Raw genomic sequence first — 12,231 nt, forward strand, 5'->3', positions numbered from 1 at the left:
ATGGAGTTCAATTGCTAAGTCCAAGAGGAGTAGTCCTCCTTTAGGATGACAGACTCTGCGGCGTCACTATCGATACCAACTCCAGTGCATCATACCGTGAGGACCCCGAACGATGATCGCGATGCGCGTGTAACCGAAGCAGTGGCAGGCACGGTGCCTGCATTTCTTATACAGAGCCAGCTAGCAGTCAGCTGCTCAGAAGTCACCGCACGACTTTTAAATAACATCACATCGCGGCACGAGTGTCACTTAGGCACTGGCTAGGCACGGCGTCTGCATTTCTTATGTAGAGCCAGCTAGCAGTCAGCTGCTCAGAAGTCACCGCACGACTTTTAAATAACATCACATCGCGGCACGAGTGTCACTTAGGCACTGGCCAGGCACGGCGTCTGCATTTCTTTTATAGAGCCAGCTAACAGTCAGCTGCTCAGAAGTCACCGCACTACTTTTAAATAACATCACATCGCGACACAGGTGTCACTTAAGCACTGGCCAGGCACGGCCTCTGCGTTTCTTATATAGAGCCAGCTAACAGTCAGCTGCTCAGAAGTCACCGCACGACTTTTAAATAACATCACATCGCGGCACGAGTGTCACTTAAGCACTGGCCAGGCACGGCGTCTGCATTTCTTATATAGAGCCAGCTAGCAGTCAGCTGCTCAGAAGTCACCGCACGACTTTTAAATAACATCACATCGCGGCACGAGTGTCACTTAAGCACTGGCCAGGCACGGCGTCTGCATTTCTTATAAAGAGACAGCTAGCAGCCAGCTGCTCAGAAGCCACCGCACGACTTTTAAATGACATCACATCGCGGCACGAGTGTCACTTAAGCACTGGCCAGGCACGGCGTCTGCGTTTCTTATATAGAGCCAGCTAGCAGCCAGCTGCTCAGAAGTCACCGCACGACTTTCAAATGACATCACATCGCGGCACGAGTGTCACTTAAGCACTGGCCAGGCACGGCGTCTGCGTTTCTTATATAGAGTCAGCTAGCAGCCAGCTGCTCAGAAGTCACCGCACGACTTTTAAATGACATCACATCGCGGCACGAGTGTCACTTAGGCACTGGCCAGGCACGGCGTCTGCATTTCTTATATATGTACAGCCAGCTAGCAGCCAGCTGCTCAGAAGTCACCGCACGACTTTTAAATGACATCACATCGCGGCACGAGTGTCACTTAGGCACTGGCCAGGCACGGCGTCTGCGTTTCTTATATAGAGTCAGCTAGCAGCCAGCTGCTCAGAAGTCACTGCACGACTTTTAAATAACATCACATCGCGGCACGAGTGTCACTTAGGCACTGGCCAGGCACGGCGTCTGCATTTCTTATATAGAGCCAGCTAGCAGCCAGCTGCTCAGAAGTCACCGCACGACTTTCAAATGACATCACATCGCGGCACGAGTGTCACTTAGGCACTGGCCAGGCACGGCGTCTGCATTTCTTATATACAGCCAGCTAGCAGTCAGCTGCTCAGAAGTCACCGCACAACTTTTAAATAACATCACATCACGGCACGAGTGTCACTTAGGCACTGGCCAGGTACGGCGTCTGCGTTTCTTATATAGAGTCAGCTAGCAGTCAGCTGCTCAGAAGTCACTGCACGACTTTTAAATAACATCACATCACGGCACGAGTGTCACTTAGGCACTGGCCAGGCACGGCGTCTCATTTCTTATATACAGCCAGCTAGCAGTCAGCTGCTCAGAAGTCACCGCACAACTTTTAAATAACATCACATCGCGGCACGAGTGTCACTTAGGCACTGGCCAGGCACGGCGTCTGCCTTTCTTATATAGAGTCAGCTAGCAGTCAGCTGCTCAGAAGTCACCGCACGACTTTTAAATTACATCACATCTCGGCACGAGTGTCACTTAGGCACTGGCCAGGCACGGCGTCTGCATTTCATATATACCGCCAGCTAGGAGACAGATTCTCAGAAGACACCGCACCACTATAATATTAAATCACATCGCGGCACGAGTGTCACTTAGGCACTGGCCAGGCACGGCGTCTGCGTTTCTTATATAGAGTCAGCTAGCAGCCAGCTGCTCAGAAGTCACTGCACGACTTTTAAATAACATCACATCGCGGCACGAGTGTCACTTAGGCACTGGCCAGGCACGGCGTCTGCGTTTCTTATATAGAGTCAGCTAGCAGCCAGCTGCTCAGAAGTCACCGCACGACTTTTAAATAACATCACATCGCGGCACGAGTGTCACTTAGGCACTGGCCAGGCACGGCGTCTGCATTTCTTATATAGAGTCAGCTAGCAGCCAGCTGCTCAGAAGTCACCGCACGACTTTTAAATAACATCACATCGCGGCACGAGTGTCACTTAGGCACTGGCCAGGCACGGCGTCTGCATTTCTTATATAGATCCAGCTAGCAGTCAGCTGCTCAGAAGTCACCGCACGACTTTTAAATAACATCACATCGCGGCACGAGTGTCACTTAGGCACTGGCCAGGCACGGCGTCTGCATTTCTTATATATGTACAGCCAGCTAGCAGCCAGCTGCTCAGAAGTCACCGCACGACTTTTAAATGACATCACATCGCGGCACGAGTGCCACTTAAGCACTGGCCTGGCACGGCGTCTGCGTTTCTTATATAGAGTCAGCTAGCAGCCAGCTGCTCAGAAGTCACCGCACGACTTTTAAATAACATCACATCGTGGCACGAGTGTCACTTAAGCACTGGCCAGGCACGGCGTCTGCATTTCTTATATAGATCCAGCTAGCAGTCAGCTGCTCAGGAGTCACCGCACGACTTTTAAATGACATCACATCGCGGCACGAGTGTCACTTAGGCACTGGCCAGGCACGGCGTCTGCATTTCTTATATATGTACAGCCAGCTAGCAGCCAGCTGCTCAGAAGTCACTGCACGACTTTTAAATAACATCACATCGCGGCACGAGTGTCACTTAGGCACTGGCCAGGCACGGCGTCTGCGTTTCTTATATAGAGTCAGCTAGCAGTCAGCTGCTCAGAAGTCACTGCACGACTTTTAAATAACATCACATCACGGCACGAGTGTCACTTAGGCACTGGCCAGGCACGGCGTCTGCATTTCTTATATACAGCCAGCTAGCAGTCAGCTGCTCAGAAGTCACCGCACGACTTTTAAATAACATCACATCGCGGCACGAGTGTCACTTAGGCACTGGCCAGGCACGGCGTCTGCGTTTCTTATATAGAGTCAGCTAGCAGCCAGCTGCTCAGAAGTCACCGCACGACTTTTAAATAACATCACATCGCGGCACGAGTGTCACTTAGGCACTGGCCAGGCACGGCGTCTGCATTTCTTATATAGAGCCAGCTAGCAGTCAGCTGCTCAGAAGTCACCGCACGACTTTTAAATAACATCACATCGCGGCACGAGTGTCACTTAGGCACTGGCCAGGCACGGCGTCTGCGTTTCTTATATAGAGTCAGCTAGCAGTCAGCTGCTCAGAAGTCACTGCACGACTTTTAAATAACATCACATCACGGCACGAGTGTCACTTAGGCACTGGCCAGGCACGGCGTCTGCATTTCTTATATACAGCCAGCTAGCAGTCAGCTGCTCAGAAGTCACCGCACAACTTTTAAATAACATCACATCGCGGCACGAGTGTCACTTAGGCACTGGCCAGGCACGGCGTCTGCGTTTCTTATATAGAGTCAGCTAGCAGCCAGCTGCTCAGAAGTCACTGCACGACTTTTAAATAACATCACATCACGGCACGAGTGTCACTTAGGCACTGGCCAGGCACGGCGTCTGCGTTTCTTATATAGAGTCAGCTAGCAGTCAGCTGCTCAGAAGTCACCGCACAACTTTTAAATAACATCACATCACGGCACGAGTGTCACTTAGGCACTGGCCAGGTACGGCGTCTGCATTTCTTATATAGAGTCAGCTAGCAGCCAGCTGCTCAGAAGTCACCGCACGACTTTTAAATAACATCACATCGCGGCACGAGTGTCACTTAGGCACTGGCCAGGCACGGCGTCTCATTTCTTATATACAGCCAGCTAGCAGTCAGCTGCTCAGAAGTCACCGCACGACTTTTAAATGACATCACATCGCGGCACGAGTGTCACTTAAGCACTGGCGAGGCACGGCCTCTGCGTTTCTTATATAGAGCCAGCTAGCAGTCAGCTGCTCAGAAGTCACCGCACGACTTTTAAATAACATCACATCGCGGCACGAGTGTCACTTAACCACTGGCCAGGCACGGCGTCTGCATTTCTTATATAGAGCCAGCTAGCAGTCAGCTGCTCAGAAGTCACCGCACGACTTTTAAATAACATCACATCGCGGCACGAGTGTCACTTAAGCACTGGCCAGGCACGGCGTCTGCATTTCTTATATAGAGCCAGCTAGCAGTCAGCTGCTCAGAAGTCACCGCACGACTTTTAAATAACATCACATCGCGGCACGAGTGTCACTTAACCACTGGCCAGGCACGGCGTCTGCATTTCTTATATAGAGCCAGCTAGCAGTCAGCTGCTCAGAAGTCACCGCACGACTTTTAAATGACATCACATCGCGGCACGAGTGTCACTTAAGCACTGGCGAGGCAGTTAACAGCCAGCTTTTTAGAAGTCACCGCACGACTTTTAAATCACATCACATCGCGATGCGTGTGCACTTTAAGCACTTATGTATCTGACTGCTTGACATGACTTTTGCAGCTTTGCATGTAGCTTGTTCCGTCGGGTTTTGATTTTCATTACTTTCCATACTTCTGTCGAGATCGTCGTATGGACAATGCATGGGTTTCCCAATGTTGATCACGTGGGCCGACAACTTTAAAGGTAACCTTATGCCTAACTCTGGACAGTATATTCCCGCACCAACTCGATCGTCTATTTTCGAGCCATCCGTATAGATGTTTAGAGTGTTGCACTTAGCTAACATAGCTTCATGCCAGGCATCTTTTTCGATGTTTACTTTGAACCTCCTTTCCCAGAAGTAAAGTGGAGTCATGCAGTCGGTGTTTGCCCAACCGCCATTACCCACCGAGCTATACCCGAAGGTTCTATATGTATATTCTCCTGCAGTTTTTCTGCGCAGTTTTCAGCGAAGAAGTCTATAAGTGGCAGGTCTAGTACCAGTTCAAGAGCTGCCGTTGGAGTTTCCGTTATATAACTTATTCCTAAGAGTAAAGTAATACTTTTTTATAACTTAAAACTGTCGCCAATATATGTATACAATTTTTGTGAAACAATTTCAGTGAATAAAGATTTTTATTCATATTTTACAGTACAGATGGATCTGGGGAAATCAATGGAAAATGTTTTTGACTATTTGCTGTACTAACTTTTCAAAAATGTATCATATTTTTTTGCTTACCTCTTTAAAAAAATGTGAATTTTTACAAGAAAAAAATATGAGCTTTCCACTATAATACAAAGTCTTCTTTGGCTGCAGAGCTGCATTTAATCATATTTGGACTTATGCGGTTTTTGTACTCAATATTTTAGTATAAAAATTCCCCTCCCCCAAAGGGATGTTGTAAAGTTTAGCCCACATATGTATGTACTCATTTAAACTATCATCAAATTGTTAGTATGCTTAATTTAATTAACAATTTATATTTAATTGAAATTCCACTTAACTTCTTGAACTGAAATTCTATGTAATAAAATAAGTGCATTCGTAATGTGCTTTACTCGTACTTAGAGCGCTCATAATACAGTGATTAGAAAACCGCGAAACCGCAAAAATCTTACAAAAACCAACAAAGGGTCGGCACCTTTAATGGCTCTAAGTTACATTTATTACTAATAAAGTCATAGCTATAATATATGCAACAATCGCAATTACAGTTATATGAAAGATAAGGAACAAATAAAATGAGACTGTACTGTGAAATATTTATCTTACTCAAAAATACTATTATTTTTTTATCAAATAATACCTAAAGAATTTCGTTTAATCGAATGTTTGGAAATATATTTAAAATATATCATTTATTATCCGAAATGTTCGGCAAAAGTCAAATAGTCCTTATTTCTGACACATAAGCATAGAAACTGCCAAATTCCAAATCCCAAATATTATACTCGAGTTTGTTCTACTATATTTTTACTTTACTGTGCGTGCGTGACAATCAAAACGTAAGCCCTTAGGCACATGAAATGGAAGGTTTTGGTGAAGTGCAACAGCGCACTAGTCGCGAAGTACTCTTGATTACAAATTGCAGGTAAATACTAAAAAAAATTAGTAATAAAATATTGGCTTGATAATTAAATGGGAAATATTCCTAGCCACTTAACTCATGTACATATACATATGTACATATATGTATATAATTATCTAAATAAACAAGCTGTCATTTAAATTTGCTTGTGACAGGTAAGAAACCTGTGTTACGTATACGCAGTGGTCGTTAATTGCAAAGTACACATACATATGCATGTTTAATGACCAACAAAAGTCATAAAAACTAAAACGAATTTTAATAGAAATTGCACATGTATATATATACATACATATATATTAGTCAAAGTTAGGCACAAGTATTAACAGTTAACTCTCAAAGTACGTTGGTGTACGAAAGAATTTTCTGATATCAGCGGGGTAATTCGAGACGAGTTCAACAAACAGCTGATGCCAATTTAAATGGAATGAATAACTCAACCCATGGTGACATCAGTTTGCAACATTTCGCCATAATGCTGTTATAAGAAAACAGATATAAAAAAATCAAAGATCTTAATGGAAATTTAATTGAATCACATGCCTTATCAGCACATGGAAGGTCAACTGAAGGTAGTTGAAAAAAATCACACTTTATTTACTTTAAATTTCTAATCTAAATTTCATATTATACTCGCTAATATATTTGCATGTTCGTTAAGTGTACATCGCTTTATCGAGAAAAGTAAAGCAATAAACTGCCCCGTGAGTAATGCACAAGCCGCTTTGAGGTACTAAAAACAAATTGGAAAATAGCAATTAAAGTGAAAATTATGAGACATTAAGACTGAATTATCCGTTTGATAACTGAGCAGTGAAAAATTGAAAAACAAAAACAAAAACAATTAAAGTGAAAATTATGAGACATCAAGCCTGAATTATCGGTTTCAGAACTAAGCAATGCACTTTATCTCTTCGAATCATGACACAAGATGTAAGATTGTAAAGATTAAAAAAAGACTTAAGTTATCCAGAAACATAATTGTCATTACTATATTATTGAATAGTTTCGGCTTCACTTCTACAGTTGATATTCATTCGGAAAAGTCTATTGCAATATTTAGTTCTACTTCTCTGGTTAATTGTTATAATGAAATCGTAGCATATATGGTACAATCTGATCTCTGTACAAACCGGCTTATTTGCATTTTTGACTCAAAGTGAACTTGAGTCATATGTTTGCGGCGCTTAGTAATTACAACTGAGATTTAGTTAAGAAAAAATCTGTTTTGATCGCAACAGAAAGATAAGAAGTAACAGCAGACCGATTTTTTGCACGTTTTCACACACATACACACCTCCATACTCAGCTATACATATTACAAAAAAATACAGGGAATATTAAAGGGATCAAAAAACGGGCAGCAGCAGCATTGCAATCAGACGTCCACTCACAATACAACGAGAATTGTCTGAGAGCTTTACAACTTTGTTGTAATGTATAAGCAAATACATTAGTCTATATGTATGTGCCGGTTGATGAAAAGCTAATTTATAGCGAAAACCACGACTCGTGTACTCCTCGTGCAATTGCTCGTTTGCGCCGACGCTATCACTGTGTACCACCACCACAACGGGCAATTCAACTCAGCTCAGCGCAGTACAGCTGAACTCAACTCAGCAGTGCATTTGTGTTTGTTATAAATACAGACAGCACAACTCTCCAGCTTTCATTCTCTCGCAGTGGTTAAAGTGACATGAAAGTGAAGACATCGGTGTACTGTAACAAGTCATGTATCATGATCCAAACACAGCTAATATTCTTGCCAATGGTAAGCACAAATTGTAGCCAGTTAAAATTTTCTTTTGTGCAAAAAATCTTGAATGAAATTTATACAAAAAATAGACAATTTTGTGTAACAAACAATAATGGACTCTTGAAAATTAGTCTGCCAATGCAAAAAAGGACTCTATGAAATGAAATAAGTGTAATTTTCTGTGTGAAACATACGTGCGAAAATGCAATATTGTGGCTAAATTCAAATTCCTGTGTATATATGAGTGGGTGTGTGTGTGTGTGTGCGAAAAAGTTCATTAGCTCAGTGATGTATGGCTAAAGCGAGTGTTTGTACGACAATTGTGCTAAAAGTGTCTAGCGTGTGTGTGCATGTTTGCATGAGTGTGCCATGTGGCCGCTCTAATAGCAAGTTGGCGTATATTGTCTTGCAGGCAGTCAGGCATTCTTCGCCTGATTTCGTGCCATTCTACAGGCATAGTGCTGAATATGGGCGCGGCGTAGCTTGCGCTTGACGTGCGCCCAGCAGGTGGCATGCAACATATTCTGATATGCCTGCCGAGGCACTATGTGGTGATCCAACGTGTGGGCGGAAGATGCACTAAAATTAATAAAATATATATCAGTATATATATTTTTGTATTTCAAAGGAAACCTGAGTAGTTGCATGAGGCCCAGAGGCTGGTGAGAGAGTGCTATACTAAAACTAAATTATTTTCAGTATTTCTGCATAAGAATGTAGCATAAAAATATTAAAAAATTCAAAAATTCAAAAATACATTTATATACTTTATAATTTATATATCTTTTTTCTTGGGTATAAATATTAAAATAAATTTTTAGTTGTTCATAAAATTTTCTATCCCAATTGGTTATCATTTTACGTTCAAAGCAGTCGTTAAACTAAAAGTAAATACTTAAATATATCAAGATCATTAATGGTTTCAATTCACAGATTGCAAAAATTGCACTGAAGGAAAATCTGTTTGTCTAAGGTTTTCTGAAAAAAAAAACACACGAATTTGCCTACTTGCCAGTATACACCGTTGTTTTCTTTTATGCACGGGATTCATTCTGAAGATAATATAAGTATTTCAGCAGTCGCCTTGCTGCACTACTGTGTGTACTTGCTCCGCCAAAGTATGGCACAGTGTCGTAATTTGGTATATAAAAAATTTAAAAAGTCTTCTTCTTCTTCTTCGGTTATAGCCGAGGTAACAACAGCGCGCCAGTCCTTTCTTCTTTTTACAAGGTGCCGCCAATTGGCGAATCCAAGCGAAGCCAGGTCCTCCTCCAACTGCATCGAATACTTTTAGAGCCGTCGTATGTATCGTATAACTCACCGTCCCATCGACTGCGGTATTCGCCGTTGTCATTGGACAAAGAACCTTAAATGTTCCGCAGAACCTTTCCGTCGAAAACTCGTAACGCCGACACATCAGATGTTATAGCAGGACGGGAGTGACTTGTAGAGTTTGGTCTTTACTCGCCGAGAGAGAACTTTACTTCTCAATTGCCTACTCAGTCCTAAGTATACATAGCAAAAGAAGGGTCTAACCTCTGAGGCTGTTTTGGTACTTTCATTGGGATTGCAAAACACCGGGAAGCGATGATTCGTCTTCTCACTTTAGCTTGCCTTCAAACGGATGTTTTTTGGCTACCCAGAGGATACTTTGTCTGATACCGGAAGTCATGAGCTGCTTGAACAATATGTAAAAGAATCGTTTCTGGCTACTCCCAAGTGAAGCAAAGCGACGAAAGTCTTACGTGAATTCGGCCATCATTTCCACGGAGGTCGGGTATATGTATGTAATCGAAATTGACTCAGGTTAATTTCCTCACAAAGATAGTAGTCTCAGCTTTATTTTCGTGGAGTTCTTTCAGTGGCATAAAATATGAATGCATTATTGTTTTCATGACAAAGGAAAATCGCCTTCCAAATGAATCCGTTCAGTTCGAACAAAAAAGCAATTCCTAGTTTGTGACAATTAATTTGCAACAATTTTTAATTAATTTGTTCTGCATGATCTTTGTATAGTTTTCTTTAAAATTCACTGGCTTGAAACCAGTTTTTGACCCATAGTCTCTTGGGCAAATGTAACATTTCCAGCAATTTACTATATTCATAGATAAGTCTTACACTATATTTAGCAGCCACTCTTATCACGAAACAGAACGAAATATATACTCGTAATTGAGTAGAAGAAATTATTGCTCAAATCGGCCCACCGTGCATTGCGATGCAGCGAATTGTTGGTCGAAATTTCACTATACTGACGTTAAATTTCCCAATGTTATTTCACCAATCGCCTGATGCGCATGCGACCGGAAGAGCCTTGAAATGCAATTATACGCAGAGAACTTAGAGCGCGAGAGACGAAAGTCAAAAAAGACATCTTGAGCAAAGTCAGAGAGCATTTGAATGCAATGAAATTCATGTACATAGTAAATATGTGCGACTGCATCACAATTTGGTAATGAGAAAGCACCCAGTTCATACACCCTTAGTTTGCCAGGCAAAAACAATGTGAGCCGACTACAAATAAGTACTCAGCAACAAATTGCTATGCGAGAGCGTTACGAGGCTCACGTATAGCATGTAACATTTTTAATTGAAATAAAAAAGCGAGAGCGCATCCATTCAGCCGGAAAATAAAGAAAAATTTTGTTGGTGACCCAACAGAAGGACAGCCGGATATAGGCAGATGTAGAAAGCAAATTGATATATACAAGCATATACAGATATACAGATGTATGTATGGAGAGAGTGCGAGAGGCAAATGGTAACGCGAATTGTTGGCCCTAAAGGTACTTTTGCTGTGGCAGCGGCGCTTTACACTCAAAATTCATTTGTAGGTGACTAAGTTACCAGGCGGCCGGGTCTAATCGGCCGACAGGCAGCTACCAAGTTGCTTGCTGCTCTTTGTTGCTTAATGTGTGCACCGCGAGGTGCCTGTTGTAACTGTGCAGAATACCAGCTGCAAGCGGCAACAGCTGTTTTTGGTGGCGTGCCCACCAATCAATGGCGAAAACAGCAGCAACAGCGACGCACTGAAAGCTGCAAGAAGTGCGTTAGTGTGTCAGCACAGTTGGTTGTAATTATATACTTATATGTACATACTGGCATATTGTATACATATTTTCTCCACCCCCTCAAAGCGTTTAACCGCATTTTGTGTATTTATAGATACATTTATGCTCTTATGTACTTAAGTTCAGCGTTACCTAAACAGCGCCGGCATTGAGGCATCGGTGGCCTTGTTTCGCGTTGGCCTCTTTTATTTCCAGGCATCATCAATGACAGCATTCTGTCGATTCACTGCCCCGTAGCAGGCATTCTGTTACATTTCGTCATTTTATTTCCTTTATCACTTTCCGTTTCTTCATTTAAAGAAAGCGTTGAGCATGAACTCAAAAGGAACCTAAAATGCACCTGAGTATAAGGATACTAATCGTTTGGGAAGCTATTTCAGAGTATTTCTTCAGATTGCATACTTAGTAACAGACAAATAGTATATATATATATACATTGTGACAAAAAAGCACCCGGAAATTGTAATATGCCTCGTTCTGCACGACCTTCGAACTCTTCAACTGATGTAGATATTAAAAAAGTGAAGGACATGGTGCTGGGAAATCGTCCGGCAATTGTTTTCACCAGAATTGGCTCCGTGTGATTTTTTCTTGTTTTCTGTCGATCGAAGAGATAACATAAATTTCGCTGAAGGTGTTGAAGGCCGTCCTAAAAAGTGCTTATGAAAAGTCTTTCGATGAAATGATTTATCTGAAAATGCGAAATTCCTGCGCTCATAGAATTAGAAAATGCTTTTCATATTATTTAATCAATCAGTAAATTGTTTCCACTAATTGACTATACTAAAAAACACCGATCAGAACATGGTAATAATATATTGACAAGCTCAAATACCTGTGGTCAAAAAATGGAATATGCGTTTCTTTTTACCCTCTTAATTTTGTCAATTAACAAATTGTCTCCACTAATTGACTAAATTAAGAAAACATTCATCAGAATCTTGATATTTTAATTGATTAAATAGAAAAATACTTGGACTGAACATGTGAAAGTCCTGCGCTCACAGAATTAAAAATATCTTTCATATTACTCCCTTTATTTACTAGATCAGTAAATTGTTTCCACTAATTGGCTAAATTATAAAAAAAAACGATCGGAATATTAGGAAGCTCAAATTCCTGCAGCCATAGAAATGGAATATGCACTTATACTACCATTTGTGTTTAGTCAATTACCAGATTGTCTCTACTAATTGACTAAATTAAGAAAAC

At 41.9% G+C, this 12,231-nt stretch overlaps 1 protein-coding gene and 1 long non-coding RNA gene across 5 annotated transcripts in view; both read left to right on the forward strand.

Moving 5' to 3' along the window:
* The first annotated feature begins 110 nt into the window (after positions 1-110).
* On the forward strand, positions 111-5,189 carry LOC125778288 (uncharacterized). 4 transcript variants are annotated; one of them, XR_007422608.1, is made up of 6 exons: positions 111-242; positions 475-1,102; positions 1,339-1,544; positions 2,008-2,497; positions 2,970-3,871; positions 4,219-5,189. It is a non-coding gene; the product is annotated as an uncharacterized LOC125778288 (long non-coding RNA). The 4 variants fall into 4 exon arrangements; XR_007422609.1 differs by having other exon boundaries at positions 238-358; XR_007422607.1 differs by lacking the exon at positions 111-242 and having other exon boundaries at positions 418-1,102; positions 2,124-2,497.
* Positions 5,190-7,806: 2,617 nt separating this feature from the next.
* The window catches only part of LOC105222882 (b(0,+)-type amino acid transporter 1), a 68,967-nt gene continuing 64,542 nt past the window's right edge, over positions 7,807-12,231 (forward strand). Inside the window, exon 1 of the mRNA XM_049455118.1 lies at positions 7,807-7,963. Within this exon, the coding sequence (XP_049311075.1) occupies positions 7,924-7,963 (40 nt within the window). The 5' untranslated portion in view covers positions 7,807-7,923. The remainder of the gene's footprint in view (positions 7,964-12,231) is intronic.

The sequence above is a fragment of the Bactrocera dorsalis genome, chromosome 4, assembly GCF_023373825.1.
Source record: "Bactrocera dorsalis isolate Fly_Bdor chromosome 4, ASM2337382v1, whole genome shotgun sequence".
NCBI classification, from domain to species: domain Eukaryota; kingdom Metazoa; phylum Arthropoda; class Insecta; order Diptera; family Tephritidae; genus Bactrocera; species Bactrocera dorsalis.